Source organism: Poecilia reticulata, chromosome 1 (genome assembly GCF_904066995.2).
Source record: "Poecilia reticulata chromosome 1, P_reticulata-male-v2, whole genome shotgun sequence".
Taxonomy (NCBI): Eukaryota; Metazoa; Chordata; class Actinopteri; order Cyprinodontiformes; family Poeciliidae; genus Poecilia; species Poecilia reticulata.
This window is the reverse complement of record NC_088830.1, coordinates 20,695,969-20,716,398: the sequence shown is the minus strand read 5'-3', so window position 1 is coordinate 20,716,398 and position 20,430 is coordinate 20,695,969. Positions and strand designations below refer to the sequence as shown.

At 37.7% G+C, this 20,430-nt stretch overlaps 1 protein-coding gene across 2 annotated transcripts in view; it reads left to right on the top strand.

Annotated features, from left to right (window-relative positions):
* lcorl (ligand dependent nuclear receptor corepressor-like) overlaps positions 1–20,430 on the top strand; it is a 28,966-nt gene that overhangs the window by 952 nt on the left and 7,584 nt on the right. The window contains exons 2-7 of one of the 2 annotated variants that reach the window (XM_008413060.3): positions 41–106; positions 2,347–2,435; positions 3,099–3,225; positions 10,371–10,562; positions 10,658–10,730; positions 12,850–19,940. In XM_008413060.3, the coding sequence (XP_008411282.1) occupies positions 41–106; positions 2,347–2,435; positions 3,099–3,225; positions 10,371–10,562; positions 10,658–10,730; positions 12,850–13,894 (1,592 nt within the window). In that variant the 3' untranslated portion in view covers positions 13,895–19,940. Of the gene's footprint in view, positions 1–40; positions 107–2,346; positions 2,436–3,098; positions 3,226–10,370; positions 10,563–10,657; positions 10,731–12,849; positions 19,941–20,430 lie in introns of those variants that run through there. The other variant, XM_008413050.3, reaches the window with a different exon arrangement.

Genomic DNA, 20,430 nt, shown 5'->3' with positions numbered 1-20,430 from the left:
TTTTTATATAAGTGACAGTTTGTTACTTTTTGTCTTGCAGGGTTTGAAAGTATTCTGGTGGGAATTTATGGCCCAATGCTGCTGAGAGACCTTAATTTATTTGTGGGTAGGTTATTAATACTTTATACTCGAAGTGTTTTGGTCATTGCATTATAGCAAGCAGACTGTCAACCTGATGAGTGTGCCTGTTTTTAAACGCACTGAGACCTTGTGGAGTACAAAGGTACCTTCTGACATTTGAAACTTGACTTAAAAACTTAAAAACTTTTTATGACTATTTTGAGGTGCCAGCTGTTGATTTTTAAATTTTTTCTGGAAGGAGGTTCACTCAGGTTTTAAACAAACGATACAAACGATCTTTGACTCAGTCATGAACTAGTTGACCTGTTTTAAGTGTTGCAGCATTTAAAGCACAAATGTAATATTACTAGTTGTTTATTTCACAATATGGCCCTCAAAACAGCAGGACCTTGCCCTAACACCAACACCTGTGCATTCCACCTATGCATTTCCTGCATTGACATATTTTCACTCAATCACACTTGTATGCAGATAACATATGTCCAGTAGATCATAGTCACTGCGGTATTGTTTTGTTTCAACATTTTAACTCAACATTTATGCTAAATCCTATTTCCTGGGTTTATTCCTACCTCTAACATGTCCACATTCCTCTGTCACTTAACCATTTTTATTCAGGTAATTAATTTATTGTACAGGGAAATAGGACAGCCCTTCAAAAACTGATATTCAGTTTGTGCTGATATTTGCTGAAAAAATACATGCAACTTAAAACCTGTATGCTTTATGAAAATAGTTATCAATGCATTAAGAAATATTAGTTTTAGATGCTTATTAGGGAATGTAAAATGTCCTCTATGGACAAAAAAAATATACCTAATGTATTTAAATTTCATCCATAACCTAACACAATACACTACATGCTATATAATTATTCCAAAACAGCCGACCTTAATAAATATATAGATTTTTAGAGCATGCTTGAAGTCATGAGTCTGACTGTAAATTTATTAATGTCAAAATGTAACATATTTTTGGAACTTTTTTTCACTAGGTTAATGCCATAGAACTAGGAGTGCGCTAGTCTTTCAGCCAAAATTTTGAATATGAAACCGATTTTATCCATCAGTCTTACCTACCTCCACAAGGTTTGAAAATCAGCCACTGTCTCTTTTTGTTCTATCATGAGAGAGAACTGAAAAACAGTTAAATGGAATTTTAAATGAAAAGGGATCGATTGTTTTGTTTAGTTAATTTAGTAGTTTGGACATCAGTGGTCTAAACATTTTTATTTTATAGCACAACCTTGTGCAGTTAAAACAAGTTTGTTTTGTTTCACGGCTATTAGTCACTGGGATTGGAACAATTAAGATGCATTGTGATCTTATAAAACTTGACAGCCGTTTATAAGAAAAATCTGTAATTGTTGGCAGGTCAAGCTGTTTTTTTCTTTTTTGCTGTACTGGGACATATGAACCTTTTTTGAGTTTATACTAAAAGGCTACTGCTACAAAAACACTGATGCTTCAGATTGAAAACAGATTAGTAACAGTCATTGTGTGTTGCAAGTCAGAAAATATAATGAAATGTACAACATCCACCATTGTCAGAGTTACTGTTGGACAGGAAATAATTTTGAGACACTGGAAATATGTTAGTAAATATGGGATTGACTTTGAGGTCAGGGCGTGCGCAAAAAGTAATCAATTTAATCAGAAAAACTTCCCCACAGTCCAGAAAAATGAATTTATTGATTAGCCATTTTTAATCAATCTAAGTGACTTTGGTGGACAAGGTTTTAAGGTATCGAACTAGAGATCTACATTTTGAAATAATCTAGTGGTGGTTTCTGTCATCCCATACCAAGTTGTTGTTGTATGTTACTGAGTAGGTTTTATTTAATCTTTCTCCGTAACAGTAATTATTTATAGCATTATGTCATAGCAACTGAAACGCCATGTACTTTTGAATTAGGATAGCAGTGTTGCCTGCCAGCAGTTCAGGGGAAATTTGACTGGAAGTTACACAGCTGTTGCAAAATTAAGATCTGCAAGTTATGTTGAATCTCTCAGTGAATATGAAGTTTGCTTGTTGCACATTCTGCTGTTCCCAGTGTCATTTGATTTTTGTACCTACCACTTTTGTTGGGTCTCACTTTAAATCCACAGTTTAATTTCTCAATAGCTAAAAAAATGCATGTTGATTTCTGCTGTGAAAGGTGAAAAGGTTGTAAACAAGATGCCAAAGAAATAGATCTATCATGTGTTACCCAGAATGGGTCAAGCTGTATTTGAGGAACTGTAGAGTTTTTGATATGTTTTACAGACTGTGAACCTGATGAGTTGGATGACTGGTCAGCAGAGGCAAGCCTCTCAACATGTTCGTTCTGTAATCTGCCACTGGACAAACTCAATGTAAGGATTTTTGATGACATTGTCAAATGCACAATTTCTCACACAGTATACCGTATTTTCCGCACTATAAGGCGCACCTAAATACCTTCAATTTCCTCAAAAGCCGACAGTGCGCCTTATAACCCGGTGCGCCTTATATATGAACCAATATTGAGCCACAACAGGTCTAGCAACTAAGGTAAGCAGCCGCCGACTTTTTTTTTCCCCATAGAAGAAGTGCGCGGTGCATGCTGGGATAGTTGTCAGAACGCTGGTTTGTTAATAAAGTTTGATAATACATTTAAAGCCAGAGGGGCGAGGGAAGAGAGACGGAGACTGCGGCGGCAGCGTGTCGGTTGGTTTGTGTTACCCAGAAAGCAGTTGGGCACAATATCGCAACACCAACACCATGAGTGAAACAACGACTGGGGCAGACTACTATATAAAGCACTCGGGGACCACTTCTTTACAAATGTGGATGTGTAATAATAGAGTACGGAACAAATTGGCAACCCAAACTGAAGCGTCTATTCTATGCACCTTATATATGAAAAAAGTTTTAAAATAGGCCATTCATTGAAGGTGCGCCTTATAATCCGATGTGCCTTATAGTGCAGAAAATACAGTAATCTAAGATTTGAATGAAGAACCAATAAGGTAACTGATTATTTTTCCTCCATGTAGGACCAAGTTCCCGCAGCTGCGTCGCCTCTCTCCTCCCCTTCTGATTACTCTCCTTGTCAGACCTCAACCATCTCTGAGAGCAGCCAATCAGCACACAAGTTCCTTCAAGCTGTGTTTCACAAGAAAGGTCAGTCTATTATTGAATGTGTTTGTCTGGTTTGGCCTTAAAAAAAAAACAAAAAAAAAAACGAACATGTATGGATCTTTTTTGATGTATGCTGAGTGTGACCAATAGAAATGATCTGAAGCTGAAAATATCAGATAAATAAATTCTTTAAATGTGTTCCCTAGATAAAGACCAATTACAAAAATTATTATTGAAAATACATATATAGATAAATATTAGCATCAGTAATCACAATATGGGGCTATTTTGTAACCCTATGTCAATGGAATATAATGTCCTGGTTTTGAGCAAAGGGAATTTATTTTAATGTCACAGAAATCTAACTTTGTCTGGCTAATAAATTAGTGTAGGACAAAGCCTTATAAATGACAAGAATAATTCAGAAACTGGCATACGCTGTTATTTTTTATGTAAAAGTCATCTTTTCTGAATTTGTGGTCTGAAGTGTAACAAGAATGTCCCCTGAAGTTGAAAATCTAACTTGGAAAGTCAGAGTTTTCCAGATGGCCCCAAGTTCAATCATTGCTGCCACACATGGTGAAAGTTACAGATGTAACCTACCTTTTAGCAATTCTGAGCTTTTGTGTCTCATTAAATCAACAAGATGTACAATAATGTAAAACCTCTATTTGTGTACTTGTTCTCTTGTTTGGTTGCACAAAATGGAAAGGAATAAATCATTGGTTTGTATTTATGTAAGTAATGCAATAGCAGCCTCTCCGCCCAAGGTCCACCTCAAATTTCGGAGGTTGTAGCTGCTCTCGCTGCTCACTGTAACTGCAGTACTATCAGTGCTTTCTAGTTTTGTCACCAAAGTCTCCAATAAACTAGAGAAAGTTGCAAGTCGCTCTTTTAAAAACATGTCCAGGGCTTAAAGAGCTCCGGCCGGGGGCCGGATTTCCGGCTTTTGACCAAACGGTCCGCCTCAACCAAACTGTAGCAAGTACACCTCGCTGCAGCAAACAGAAAGGGGCGGGGACGGACCACTGTCAGCCTCTTGCCTTATTTGGAAATGGGACCATTGCAATCCGGAAGTGAAGGGGGCGCTATTTCCTATATTATCCGCGTTCTCCCGTTTAAATTTTCTTTTGAAATCTGATATAGCTTCATCTTTAGGAAGGAGTTTCACTCTCAGCATGTACTTCAACTTTTCTTTTTTATTTACTTCAGCGCAGCTCACAGCTTTTAACAAATTCCGTAGCTTTCTGTGTACTTCTAAATATGCTTTAGTTGCATCTTTTTGGGCCTGCCACTGCCTCTAGTGGCGTGGGGGTGGTAACACAACTAATATAATTATGTCACTAAACGAGAATACCACAAAATCTTTATTATTTACTATTAATTTCGCCATTACTGGCAACGTGAAAGACAAATTATCTTCTAAAATACCATATTTTTCTTCAGGATGTAGAGCTAATTAGGTGACATAAACAACACCTTTATACATTATAAATAATATCTATGTATCTCCATCACTTATAGGAGGAAGAAAAGAAATAAGAGATGAAAAACAACATTATCAACAACAATAGAAATACCATATACAATGTATGCATAAAAAATTTAATTGAGCAAAAGTCAATAACAAACAAATTAATTAGGTTCACAGATGAATAACCAGGACTGTTAAACAAGCAATAACCCACATTTTTGTTTTGTTGGTAGAGTCCTATATATAGGAAAAAATATGGTTAAACTATTTAGTCTTCCAAGGTGGAAAATTTTCTTTGACTCTAAAACAATAAAATAAAACTAATTAATAGAATCATAATATAAACATTTAGTGCATCAAGTAAACACATAGCATTTTGCAGGTAAATGTTATCATTTAATTTGGCTAAGAATAATTATTGCACTGTCAGTGAATGACGTCTAATAGATGTTCTATATTTACCAGAGGAACACAGTAACGCCTTCATGAGCTCAAACTGAGGAAGAAAAGAGGATGGATGCTCTAAACAGTTTAGACAGAGTTGATTTTGGTTTCACCACTATTTACCTACAATTTTTCCTGCTATTCCAAGTATTCTTAAAAGATTGTCTGTTAGTCTGCAGCTCATGTGACCAAACCAGCCGAGGAGATGAAAAGCTAAAGCACTTTTAAGTTGTAACATTTTAACTCATTGTTAAAATGTTAACTTTGCTTAACTAGAGGTAATGTTAGCTAATGTTACTTCTAACTAACTAGAGGTTTTGACAGAGTTGCACTTGTTAGGTAACCCCAAGATCACTGGGTCTTCTTAAAAGATAAAGTGATGTTTCTTAAAAATGTAGCCAGTGTTTTCAGCAAAATTGAGCTGACTGTCCAGGAATTATCCAAGGTATTTAAAATTTGCCAAAGAACCTCTTTCAGATCTTGTTTATGTCATTTAATGAGCTCTACTTCCTTAAGAAAATTAAAAAGTATGGTGTTTTGTGAGGGACTTTATCTTTTGCGGTTCCAGTAATGCCAGAATTAATAATAAATAATAAAGACTGGTATTCTGACTTAGTAATGTATTTATATTAGTTGTGCTACCACCCCCACGCCACTAGAGGCAGTAGCAGGCCCGAGAAGATGCGAAAAAGGAGCAGATTTAGAAGTACACAGAAAGCAACGGAAATTGTTAAAAACTGTGAGCTGCACAGAAGTAAATAAAAGAGAGAAGTTCAAATACATGCTGAGAGAGAAACTCCTTCCTAAAGATGAAGCTATATCACAGATTTAGAAAGAAAATTAAAACAAGAGACCACGGATAATATAGGAAATAGCGCCCCCTTCACTTCCGGAGTGCAATGATCCCATTTTCAAATAAGGTAAGGGGCTGACAGTGGTCCATCCCCGCCCCTTTCTGTTTGCTGCAGCGAGGACCTTCTCAACTGTAGTCTCCGGGCTTAAAGAGCTCCGTCTACAAAGATGTCTGCCAATCAGAGTTCTAGCTCCCGTGTTCTTGACCAATGGCTGACCAACGGTTTGTAGAAAAGAAGCGCATGCGTTCGGTTCGGTGGTTAAATCAAATGCGATATGAAAGAAGATGGGAGTTTGTCTCACCCGGGAAAGGAACACGTTTACTTGCGAAAGGAATTAAAAACAAGTGGCGCTGGGTATGGCTAGAAGAAAAAGGACAAGACAGGAAGTTGGCAGACATTTTTACAAAAGGGGGGCGCTGGGATTCCTTTGGGGGGCGTTTGGTCGAAGGTAAACTTTACACCTTACAATCACAACAATACCAGTTTGGACTTTGAGCAACTTCCTAAAACTGTATTTCGTAGGGTTCATTTTATAGCGTTAACACCGGAGCTGTAAGTGGTCCGGTATGAAACGGGGGTGATAGGACTACGGTACCACAACACTTTTAAATTTCAACAATCAGAATGCAGAAATTGTTTCCGTTGTTTTGAAAGGTTTATGTTAGTCTGCCTTCTCCCCATCGATACGCTTCCCGACCGCCCTGCACCATACGGGGTAAAAATAAAAACCAAGGTGCACATTGTGCAAAACTCTGAAATAGGAGAAGCGGGACATAAAACGGAGCAACGAACTAGACGTGAATTATTGCATAAAAACAGAGAATCCGACGCTGAACAGTGAAAAAATCAACACATGATGTGAGACACATGACAATTAGCAGGTGATGAATGAAGATTACAGACGGTCAATAAACGATAAAATAAATCTAGCAACAGGAAAGAAACTAAAGTGGACATAGCAATAAACCAAGAGAGGATAATACTAATCAAAGGAAACTAAATGGAAATGAAGAACAAAATGCAAGAATAAACTAAGAAACCAAAGTAAATACAGAAGAATAAACTGGTATGGCAAGACCTTTCGAGCAAGAATTAATACAGAGGACTGTATGGCAAGAATAAACAGACTATTTCCAGATAAAAGGTAAAATAATATTGTTGAAGTGCCATGGGTTTAAGACCATATCTAATACTGAGAATAAATATATCTTACAGACATAACAGTAAAGAACTGATCACTTATTTTTGTTTTTAATTAGATTTGATATATTTATTTATTCAATATTATTTTTATGTCAGTGTTAATGTCATGAGGCTGATGACTCCATGACACTTTCAATTTGACTCATTAGGATTTGATTAAGAACCAGATTTGTTCTTTGTAATTTCTGTTCAGTAAAACTATTAATCTATAAAACAATAGACAGGTCTATATAAAGATATTATCCATGTTTCTGTCTCATATTTGTATGGCATTAAAAGGATATGGAACTTTTGTTTTTCCACTGAAAGCCCTGGTTTGAACAATAAATGCCATGTGGGTGAAGTTTTATGGATAATACTCTGATGTCCCATTCTCCTGAAGGCAGCACAGAGCTGCACCACCAGAAACCGACAGAAACACTGAAGAGAAGAAGTGCTATGATTACTGTAGTTACAGTTTCATCCATGTTTTAATGCTGCAGAGCTCAGTCGTTTTGCAAATAGTTCAAAGTTTAAACTGGCATGTTGTACATCTTTTATCTGCTCATTTTGTGGAATATTTAACATCTAGAAAATGTTGATCTTGATAAGCCAAGATCAACTGATTTAAAGGTTACACAGACTGACCAGCTGGTGGCGGTAGTGTACCAACTTGCTGTTTGGGAAGAAAAGACTATGGTGAAGAAGAAGAAGACCCAGATTTATGTTGTAACTTTTAAACACCATCGTATGCCTAAGCATACAGCCATGATTTAAAAATGGCCCAGTCAAATCCCATACCTAAATCAAATGAACAGTTATGTCAGGAGAGCTCACAAAGACTTCCCATCCAATTTGACTGAGCTTCAGCTTTTTGCAAAGAAAAACTGACAACACCGTCAACCGTTATTTATTTGTGTTTGTATAGTTATATAAATATGTATTGATATTACTAAATAATTTATTAAATAAATTATGAACGGCTGTGTGATTTGTAATATGCTCTTCATACATCGAATCAGAATATTCCATTCCTATTCTACTGTTATAGCCACTAAGCATATTTACATATGCTGAACTATGTACTACTTAAATAATAACATACTTAAATAATTAAATTTTTTATAAATGTAGCTTTGATAGATGTTTGAATATGGTTTCCAGTAACAAAAAGACGTGTTATGATCGATTAAATGCGCTGATACATCATTTTGCCTGCTAAACACATAAGCTGAGTGGAGTGGTGGACCGCTCCAAGATGGTCGCCCTAAATCTCGTCAGCGACAATAGGCGAGAGCGGTCCATGAGGCGTCTATTCTTATATTATGTCTATGCGTTAGATGCTCAACTGTGTCTCATCTTTTCTACATCACAGGTCAGTAAAATGTATTTTGAAATATATATCTTGTATTTTGATATATAGGATATATTGGCATCAGTGACGTGCGTTGAGGTTCATTGTTGGTGAGGCACTGACTTTTGACTTAGACACCATCCATGTTATTGGACCTACGGAAATTTCGCGCATGCATACATCACTGGGGGGCAAAAAGACTAATCTTTTACGCGTCATTCATGGCCGTGTTAACTCAGTGAAACTTAAACATGTAGGTATTAATTTCGTGCTATGATCAACAGCAAAGTGATCTGTATTCGCCAAGTTACGCAGACTCATTGCCATAACAACTGACAACAATGCCACTTCATGTTTTAGGATTTAACACCAAAAAACATTCAAGAATTTTGCACACAGAACACAACATTTAGTTTGTTGTTGTGGTACATTTTAGGCTTAATGTTTTATTAATAAATAATTGCTGTGGTAGATTAGCTACCGCTTCTACTTTACAAAATTATTTAAACATTAACTGTAGCCCACAAAACGCACATTTAATTAAAAAACTAAACAAAAACATCTTATTGCCGTCTTACCTTTACGTTTCAATGAAATCCATACACCGCTAATTCTGCACAAAAATATCCGTTCATCCAAAGCCAAGTCTATCCTCGGCATGTCTTTTATACTCTGAGAATCATCAAACTGTCTCGAAGCAAAACTTTCAGCTCCGGTGTTGGTCTTCCTTTAGTTATCATCTCCTGCTTCAATTGAAAATCCACTTTAGAAAACTGTTTAAGTGTAGAAATGTAGTCTTTCATGTTGACGTCGGAAGAGAGAAGAAAAATATGTTGCTGTACTTTACTTATTTACTGTGGCTAGCTCCATGGCTAGCTTGCTGTCTCTTACTCTGCAGTTGTGCAGTCACAATATCTAGGATCATGAGCGCCCCCAGCGGTGAGGCACCTCGAGTCTGTTCTCTGCCGTTTCTTATCGCTCCTCCGCACACAAAACACGATGTCGCTGGAGGTGTCTTAAAAATTGATAAATACATTGTCAACGTTGCTAAGTTGGAAATAATGCTCCCACTTCAAACTGAAGTGTTCTTCGTCGCTGTACGGTTTTGCATGACAGTCTGACTCTGGACACACCACAGCAGTAGGTACTAGCTGTTATTATTGTCTTTAGAGTAGATACCAGTCTGATCAGGATGTAAGGCCTGAAACTACCTGATTGGGCACAAATTTCATCAATAGTTTGGACTGTTTTATGTTTGATATTTGAAATGAAGTCAGCATATCTATCTCTTCTGCAAATCTCTGGCTCCAACAAAAAGTGCAACATGTTACTTTGTGTCAACCATGTTCCAGTGTATGCATTTTGTCGTGAAATTAGTTAATCTTTGCCTAATTAAAACCAACAACACATGCTGATGCTTCACCTAGTCTTTGTCAAAATTTGAGGAATAAGTTGAGGAAAAATTTTTGTTTACTTGCTGATGTCAGCAACACAAAAGTTGTAAAAAAAATAAACAGATAAAACATCTTGTACTTTGGATCTAGCAAGGAACAGGTTGTGTGTTTATATTTGGATTTTATGTGTCTAGTAGAGAACATAAAAGGGCAGTACTTTAGTTATACTACCTTTTGCCTTTTTTGTTCATAAGAAAATGAGAGAACATTTTTAATACTCTACACTACACCACCTTTTTAAAAGTAGTGTTCTTCTTTTTTCCTAAGCTTTATTGTTTGAATATTAATGTACTGAGATATGCTTACAGGCAAATTCCTGTGTTTGTACGAGCTTCAAGTTGCGTTTACGAGCTCATCTTTGAGCAAACAACTCAAATTTGAGTTCATTTTAACTTTCATCTCGATCTCCTCTCTTTGCATTTCAGATGTGACCCTGGATTGTGATCCCAAAATACCTTTAGTTGCTCATGAACTGATGAAGAAGATGATACATAAGTTTGCTGAGGAGTATACATCCAAGTGCCTGCTCCGTACCACAACAAATGGAGTTACAAGACCCTCATCTCTGGTGCCAGAAACATCAGATGCTCCTCTGGATCTCACAGTGAACCGAACAGGTGTGAAAAGCTTTTGGAGGTTGAAATACTTTGAATCAAAATAAACTTGACTCCATACAGTTTTATATTTATGAAATATTTTTGCTTTTTAATAGATGGTGTGTTGGATCTCTCAAACCGGAACGCCACAAGCTCTGCAACAACATCATCCAATTCCAACGCCTCAGAGTAAGAGTTTTATTTTGCATGGATTTATTTAGTTTAAAGAGAGAAAAAGTTATGAGGGAATAAGAGTAACATGGCATGTTGGCATTTTTATCAAAGAATGCCCTGGCAATAAAATATTACCAAATTGGTGCTGCTGATCTTTTCATCTTCTCGCAAGTCAATACTAAGATGGGTGCTTCAGCCTAAACACTGTTGACTGACTTGTAGTTTTGCAATAGCTCTTTCTTGTAAATTATTCAACAGGCCACTCTTGAGCCCAAATAATTCAGTTCTGTTGTTGTTCGGGTTTGTAATCATACATTCTCTTAAAAAAGTATTCACATCCCTTGAATCTTTTCACATTTTTGCTACGGTACAACCACAAGCTTTATTGTATTTTAGTGTCTTTATGTGATAAACCAACTTGGAGTCGTGTAAAGTCATAAAGTGGAAGAAAAGGCGTACACAGATTTAAAAAAAATGTGAGCTAATAAATAAAAATGGTAAAATTGTGATTAAAAATGGTGTGGCATCCATTTGCGTTTAGTTTCTGTCTCACACTTAAATGGGATTCTAAAGTTACCGTCAGAAGACACCTAATTAGCAAATAGTCCACCTGTGTGTTAGGGCTGGGCAATAAATGATATATATTTTAATATCAATAGTAAATACGATAGAATGTTCAGTAATTTCACAGAGCTTTGATTCAGAACCATAAAGCATTCTGGGGGATGTAGGCAGAGGAAAGCCTTTAGCCCCTTAACCTTTCTCATGCAGCTAAGCAAGATGATTGGCATTGACTTACTCACTCACTTTTTGGGTACCTAGCAACAACCTGTTGAGTAACTTGTGGAGCAGGAGTTGCATGTTTCTCATCTGTGCCTCATAATTGCTTAAAAATAAGAAACAATGTGAAGTGAAGGAAGAAAATGAGTGAAACAGCCGTATTTCCAATACTTAAAACAAAAACTAATCAATCATTTTTGATATCGACTGATGTGAAACACTTGTATCGTGATACATTTTTTTAGCTATATCAATATTTTATTTTAAATATCCGATATTTAAAATAAAAAGATAATAAATAATTAACATTGACTGATATGAAATTTGTATATCGTGATACATTTTTTTAGCCATTTTGTATACATCTGTTCTGTGAAGTCTTCACAGAACATTAGTGAACAAACTGCATCATGAAGACCGAGGAACACACAAAACAGTTCGGGAATAAAGGTGAGAAGTTTAATGCTGGGTTATAACACAATATTCCAATCTGGTCTAGTAGAAATCCACAACTGAACTGAACATTTTAGTCAAGACTCGACAATTTATGTCAACATACAGTCACGATCGCTTCTGACTTATCTTGAGCTATTTCAGTCTCTAGATGAAGCAAGCAGGTAAGACACACAACAACAAACTTGCCGTTAGTTTCAAAGAGAGATGGTGCCACAAACTATCTGTTCAGGGGTGCTGCATAGATTTTTATTAGCAAAGAAATTTAAAAATCTTGCCTTGTCTTCCTTTTGTTCTACAATTATGTGCCATTGTGTGTTGGTGTATCACATTAAATGGAAACAAACTACAGTGAAGTTTGGGGATGTAATTCCTGGAAAATGTACAAGCGTTCAAAGGTTATGACTACTGCACGACATTGTAAAAGCTAGCTTGTATTCGATATTGATACTTTGATTCCATGGGGTTGACTCTTTTATCTCTTGAGCGGTAACGTCACAATAAAGGCTTCACCATTACCAACACCCCAGGATTGTACAATGAGACAATAAGGACATCATTGCAGTACTCCACAACGTATTTACTTCCTCTTTTATTGAACTATTTATGACCAACATGTAAAAGTCCCTGGATATCTCAAAGCTGCAGGGGTTGCATGCCATTCACAGACTGTCCCACCTGGACGTGAAGAGGCTTTGCTGCACACACAGAGTGTGTGTGACAGACAGGCAGCAGTGTGTGAAACAGACTGAGAACATACAGACATGAAACAGTTGCAGTGATGTTACCAACACAAGGCATAAAGGAGTGGACCCCTGAGTCTTCACCCCACCCTGTCCCCTAAGCCAACCCCCCTCATCACCTCCATCCTGACCCTGCTGTTTGGTCCTCCCATCCCTAGGAGGCAGCACAAGCCGAACGAGTACATTGAGAGGAGCTGGGAGCTGTCTGAGGGGTTGCTGTCCAAGGCTTTGAAGGATATCCGCTCAGGGAGGCTGCAGGAGCAGCGAGCTGCCTTGCTCTATGGGATACCCCTGCAAACCTTGCGGCAAGGTTTGGAAAGCTGGACTGACGGGAAGCTGGATGTGCTGCATCAGCTTAAGCAAGGTGGCAGGGACTGTAGGGATGAGGCAACCTCAAAAAATGCGATGTCCTCAACATTGGGAGGAGAAGCCCGCCTTGTCCTGCAGAAGGTGGCAGCTTGCGCGGAACAGGCGGAAATTGGGGGAGGGGCAGAGGAGAATTCAGAGTTTACTTTCCCATCGTCTACTCTCGCTCTCTATCAGCTAACTGGCCAACAAAAGACCCTCCCCTACTGTTTGTCCCAGCTCAGGAATGCTCTTCAGCGACCAACAAGTCCACCTCCCAGTTTGGGATCTCCCACATCCCTGCGGATTCCTCAGGTTCGTTCCATGTCGGTGTCAGCAGAGAACTGCAGCACGACTGAAGATCTCCATCAAAGTACCTCGCTAACAGAGAGTACTGCCAGTCTGTCTTCGGCATCTGCCAGACCTTTATCTTTCTTCAAACTCAGATCGCCTTTGTTGGCACAAAGCTGTTCAGACAGCGCCAGCCAGATACCTCATCGTCTGGGACCACGCAGATCCTCATTGGATGAGCCAGAAGACGGTTGCCGGGATAAAGACAAACAACCCAGGAAGAAACGGGGAAGGTATCGCCAGTACAACCATGAGCTGATGGAGGAAGCCATCACCATGGTGATGGCTGGCCGCATGAGTGTCTCTAAGGCTCAAGGAGTTTATGGAGTGCCACACAGCACACTGGAATACAAAGTCAAAGAACGCACTGGAACTCTGAAGAACCCTCCCAAGAAGAAATCTGCTACCTTTTCTTCATCTAGTTCCAACTTGTCTGGATCCGGTACCAATACCAGTTCCAGTAACTCAGGAAGTCTTGCATTAGCTGCTGACACGAAGAGTTTTTAGACCACAGAACGCCTCAAAGTCCTCAAAACTTGAACAAACCAACTCTTACAAGACAGAAGTTCTCTGGAGACTTTCAGAAATTCAACTCTTGCCTTTAAGAAACACATTGATATTAATATTCAGGTCTTTTGTGTGTCTGTGATGTGATAGTCATACTTGAGGTTGTATTTTTCTGACATGGTCCTTGGCTGTTTTTAACCAGATTTTTTTTTAATTGCACAGTTTTCAGGTAACTGTGGTGCTCACTGCATCTTTAGTGTACATGGACTACTAAACCAAATTCCCAAAACCACTGAAGTTAAATGCGCTTTGTGAATTTTAATTGCATTCAAAAAAAATTTCCACAAATTCTAATTTAGTGAAGGTGCAATACCAATCTTATGCACTCTCTTTTAAATTGGGTGCCGATAATTTTTTCCCGCAATCCATCCATCCATCCATTTTCCTGCACCCTTGTCCCTTGGTGGGGTCGGGAGGGTTGCTGGTGCCCATCTCCAGCTGGCGTGCCGGGGTACACCCTGGACAGGTCGCCAGTCTGTCACAGGGCAACACAGAGACACACAGGACAAAAACCATGCACACACACACACTCACACCTAGGGGCAATTTGGAGAGGCCAATTAACCTGACAGTCATGTTTTTGGACTGTGGGAAGAAGCCAGAGTACCTGGAGAGAACCCACGCATGCACAGGGAGAACATGCAAACTCCATGCAGAAAGACTGGGGCCGGGAATCGAACCCAGAACCTTCTTGCTGCAAGGCAACAGCTCTACCAACTGCGCCACTGTGCAGCCCTTTTTCCTGCAATGCCATTTCAAATTACTATGAAATGAAGCAGTCTGTAACAAGACGTTTCTCAAATGTACAAAATGTCACCCTTTGCATCGTTTGTACCCATTTGGAGAACTAATGATTTTAAAAAATTATTTTTAATCTACTCGGTCTACTATAAATAAATCTTATGTGACCCCATTTGGTGGTCCAAGTGGGGATCTGAAAATAAGAAATACAGCACTGTCCTCTGAGAATAATACACATATTAACTAAGTTATACATAAGAGTTATGAAACTACAAAAATATAATAATTTTACAGTTTGTTTATTGATGTGTATTGTACGTAGGACGTTGTGATATGGCAAATTATTGTGTTTTTCAGTGGGAAAACTGGCCCTAATTGTTACCGTTAACTCTGCTGAGGATCAGTTATGAAAAACACAGCTTTGAACCTCTGGAGCTCTGAAATAAAGTGTGACTCTCATATTTGTTTCTTAGCTGTTACACTATTAGGCTATTCAGGTTTATATGAGTTCTTGGAACTCCTTGACAGTGGAGTATTGATGATTGTGTTTTTCAGCTTTCTATCTCTCTGGGTTTTACCTGGGCTTCTCAAGTGACTTAGAGCCATTACAACTTTTGAGGTATTTGCTAACATTGTTAAACACCTCTGACAACAAGGAGATTGTACATGACATAAAGAGTTTTATGTTCAAGAGATTAGTTTAAAACCAACTTTTGTGTGCTTTTGTTTTGTGCGGGCTTGTCTGGAACATTTGTTGGAATGCTACTGTGCTGCATGTTTTACAGTGCACTGAGAAGCGTGTGGACACGTCTGTTCTTTGTACATGTACTGCTTGTAAACAATGTTCTTTTCTTATCAGATATTTACTTAACTCTGCTACAGTAGCTGTATTACTGCTAACCTCATACATGACTGCTGCTTAACTTTACTCGACTGTTTTCCCCGCACATAGGCGTGTAGCTTTGTTGAACACTTATATAAAACAAAGACTCAAAGATGCAGAGAAGAGCATGAAGCTGAAAGACAAATTAGCGTTTGTTGCATGTACAGGGCGCATTGTCGTTGATAACTATTTGTTCTTTACTGGAGACTACAATAGTTTGTTTTTTTTTGTCTGAAATGTCTTTCTGATCGTATCTATATAATGCAAGGCTTAAAAGCTGCTGCTTCTTCTGTTCGTGAAAATTCTAGATGTTGGTACTTTTAATGTTTGCCTCTCAAATGGGCCTATTTTCATGAATAGTGCTATTACCAAAGCAGCATTTCAGGGTTACCCACACAAAGCTGCTGTGATTTATTTTGCTGCTATGCTAGCCTGTCTGTTTCCTGTGCTCTTACACCATCTGACCTCATCCTATTATACAGTACCTCTGAATCTCATACATCCAGTGTCCAGTTTGGCATTGCTTGTGATGGAGGTCTTATATGTTTAGAAACATTTATGAGCCGTTTGTTTCTTATGGAAGAGAGCCTGAGTCTATAGTCATTACCAATACTTTAATTCCTGTATGTATAGAAAGCCATTTAATGGAGAAATTCAAATCTATTAGGATATTTGCCATGTTCCTTGAAAAGCTCCCCGTCCCCCAATTTTCTTTCGTTGTATACGAGTATTTTTTGTGTGATTGTCTCTACAACTTTTTTGTTCACTGTGTCTCAGGCTACCCAGTATTACTTTAGGTACTCACAGTTTGATAACCTGGAGTAAAAAGACAATGAGTTTATGCCAAGAGAATATCCATGTAACCAGCGACTGCTTATTGTATCAAAGGCCCTTTTCGCACATGTTTTATATATATATATACACACACACACACAGGTCCTTCTCAAAAAATTAGCATATTGTGATAAAGTTCATTATTTTCCATAATGTAATGATAAAAATTAAACTGTCATATATTTTATATTCATTGCACACCAACTGAAATATTTCAGGTCTTTTATTGTTTTAATACTGATGATTTTGGCACACAGCTCATAAAAACCCAAAATCCCTGTCTCAAAAAATTAGCATATTTCATCCGACAAATAAAAGAAATGTGTTTTAATACCAAAAAAGTCAACCTTCAAATAATTATGTTCAGTTATGCACTCAATACTTGGTCAGGAATCCTTTTGCAGCCTTCAATGCGGCGTGGCATGGAGGCAATCAGCCTATTGCACTGCTGAGGTGTTATGGAGGCCCAGGATGCTTCGATAGCAGCCTTAAGCTCATCCAGAGTTTTGGGTCTTGCGTCTCTCAACTTTCTCTTCACAATATCCCACAGATTCTCTATGGGGTTCAGGTCAGGAGAGTTGGCAGGCCAATTGAGCACAGTAATACCATGGTCAGTAATACCACTGGTTTTGGCACTGAGCAGGTGCCAGGTTGTGCTGAAAAATTAAATCTTCATCTCCATAAAGTTTTTCAGCAGATGGAAGCATAAAGTGCTCCAAAATCTCCTGATAGCTGCTGCATTGACCCTGCCCTTGATAAAGCACAGTGGACCAACACCAGCAGCTGACATGGCTCCCCAGACCATCACTGACTGTGGGTACTTGACACTGGACTTCTGGCCTTTTGGCATTTCCTTCTCCCCAGTCTTCCTCCAGACTCTGGCACCTTGATTTCCAAATGACATGCAAAATTTGCTTTCATCCGAAAAAGTACTTTGGACCACTGAGCAACAGTCCAGTGCTGCTTCTCTGTAGTCAGGCGCTTCTGCCGTTGTTTCTGGTTCAAAAGTGGCTTGACCTGGGGAATGCGGCACCTGTAGCCCATTTCCTGCACACGCCTGTGTACGTTGGCTCTGGATGTTTCTACTTCAGACTCAGTCCACTGCTTCCGCAGGTCCCCCAAGGTCTGGAATCGGCCCTTCTCCACAATCTTCCTCAGGGTCCGGTCACCTCTTCTCGTTGTGCAGCATTTTCTGCCACTTTTTGCTTCCCACTGAGGTGCCTTGATGCAGCGCTTTGGGAACAGCCTATTCGTTCAGAAATTTATTTTTCTGTGTCTTACCTTCTTGCTTGAGGGTGTCAATGATGGTCTTCTGGACAGCAGTCAGGTTGGCAGTCTTACCCATGATTGCAGTTTTGAGTTTTGAACCAGGCTGCGAGTTTTTAAAAGCCTCTGGAATCTTTTGCAGGTGTTTAGAGTTATTTTGTTGATTCAGATGATGAGGTTCATTGCTCGTTCAGAGAACCTTTTCATGATACGCTAATTTTTTGAGACAGGGATTTTGGGTTTTCATGAGCTGTGTGCCAAAATCATCAGTGTTAAAACAATAAAAGACCTGAAATATTTCAGTTGGTGTGCAATGAATCTAAAATACATGACAGTTTAATTTTTATCATTACATTATGGAAAATAATTAACTTTATCACAATATGCAAATTTTTAAGACGGACCTGTATATATATGGTAAAATGAAAATAAAATCTAGAAAATATATGTACAGGTACTTAAATATCCACATGTAAAAATTGACTGTTTCAGCTAACAGATGAGCTCAAGAACTCAAACACGGTTTCAGACACAGGGTCGTGGTTTCCTAGGTGTTTAAAGCCCATGGAAATGTTGCTTGTCCTTATTCCTCTTTAGCCTGCTGGTGAATGTGGTGATGAGGTTTTTAAGTGAATGCTGCTGACCATTTTACCTATATTCAGTTTAGAATGAACTTAACTATTGTAAAGGATTTTTATTCAAATTCTTCTCAGTCCAGTGACTTGTATAAGTTTTTCTGCTCTGTTGGCACACAGACGCACAGGTGCTGTAGGAAAAGGCATTTATTTTATTTATTCAAGAGATATGTCTATAGTTCTTTAAATAACCAATTAGATAGTAAATCCTGAAGGACAGAGTAACTGACTCTGAATCTGACCTCACAAGGCCCATGTTAATGTTAAAAAATTAACTTACTAATTATTAGTATGAAAAAAAAATTTTATTAAATAAAAAATAATGAATAAGTTACATTTAAAAATAATTAGTTGGCAAAATAAATACAAATAATGAATAAGTAAAAGAGGTAACTAATAAAAAATAAGTTTGGAAATGAATTGCACCGTTAAATAACAGTACTAATGTTAATGCTATTAAAAATGACAAATAATAATTCATGTCACACTGACTGGAAAACTAGAAATTCTTGTTTTTTTTGTATATTTGGTACATCAATATTTTATTTATTTTATCTATTTATTTTTATATTTTTTGGCAGCAGCCATCCTCCATAATTCTTCCCACTTTTCGATATTTTACAGACCTTGTAAAATGCAGGTGCAGACCTGTATTTTATCAGGTCTGTACGAGTGGGATGAAGGTTTTACAAAGGTACATTTTAGGCAATTTGGAGATTCAGATTAAATAAAACTGCATGTGTGAAAAGGGCTGACCTAAATTATAACCGAGCCCATTTTCCCACAAACAAATGAGAACACATTAATGTTTTAATGCAAAAGACTAATTGCAATACGTTGTGTATAGACATTGTAGACATTAGGGTTGTTAGGTGAAGAGTTATTTTTGTTTGAACTGTTTGCAAATCAGTAAAGCAACTTCACATTAATCTTATATTTATGCATTAATAAACTATTGCACTATAATTTATTTATTTTTTGTAGAATCCTGTTTTGCTGTGGTATGCATTGTTATTTATGAATTGTGGCGCGTAACTGTGATTTTTAGGCTTGACTGTAGACGTAACTGATTTTTTAGGCTTGACTGTAGATTTAATTTTAATTTACGACGGGGCACTTTCATCCAGTGTGATGTGTAATGCTACAAGTGCATGGACGCTTTTGAACTTATATTATTTCAGTTCAGAACTGACAGAATTTCCTCATTGTTGTGTTTGTGTTTATGTTTCTATAAAATAATTTAGAAATTACCTTGATTATTATAACTCAACAAGAACACTACAGAATGTAATTTTATATTTTGTACAGTTTGTCCTTGACAAGGTCTAGACCCAGAAAGTACTTAACTATCAGGTAGAAAAAATTTATTCTCTAACACGCTATTAAAATTAATGTTGCTGAATATTTGATTTTTACTGGGAAAACATCTGTAACTGTTGGCTGTTTTGAACAATAGGCAACGTTTTGAAACTGTTACTTTGTTGGCAGAAATGTTGATACAAACATACTGTTGCCATACAATGTGAAAATGCCTTTGAGCGTTTCTACAATCGTTCCTCCTGCTTTCAGCAGAACATCTCGGTCGCCTTCAGCAGCTGATAAATAAAACAGTTCTCCACATCAATCAGTAACTTGTACTGCCTTTAATTCCAAAAATGTATATAGCACATTGTATTTTGACGTGGACAGCTGTTCTTGCTGTTTTTGAGGAACTGCCTATGCGATGCAATAAACTGGCAGCTTTATATGGTGCTTACCTATAATGTTTTAGTCTTAGCAATTTCATTTTTTGTTCATCAAAAAAACCTTACTGGCAAAAAAAAAATATTTCTTTAGAGCAAGATTGTGCTTGAAAAACTAAATTCTGAATTTTATAATAAAATTGAACATACTTCCTGTCAAGGGAAATGATTTAATGACAGCTACTGGCCACCAATTGGCAAAATATGGAATAATTAAAAATACCAGTTTGTCACTTCAGCCTAGCTTCACTGAGACCCCCACGAGGACCACAGTTTCATATTTAGACATGTAAAACAACTTCATTAAATTTCCAGCTCATCTAATTTTGTAAATAATTATTCTTAAATAAATAGTTTTCATAAAATTATAATACA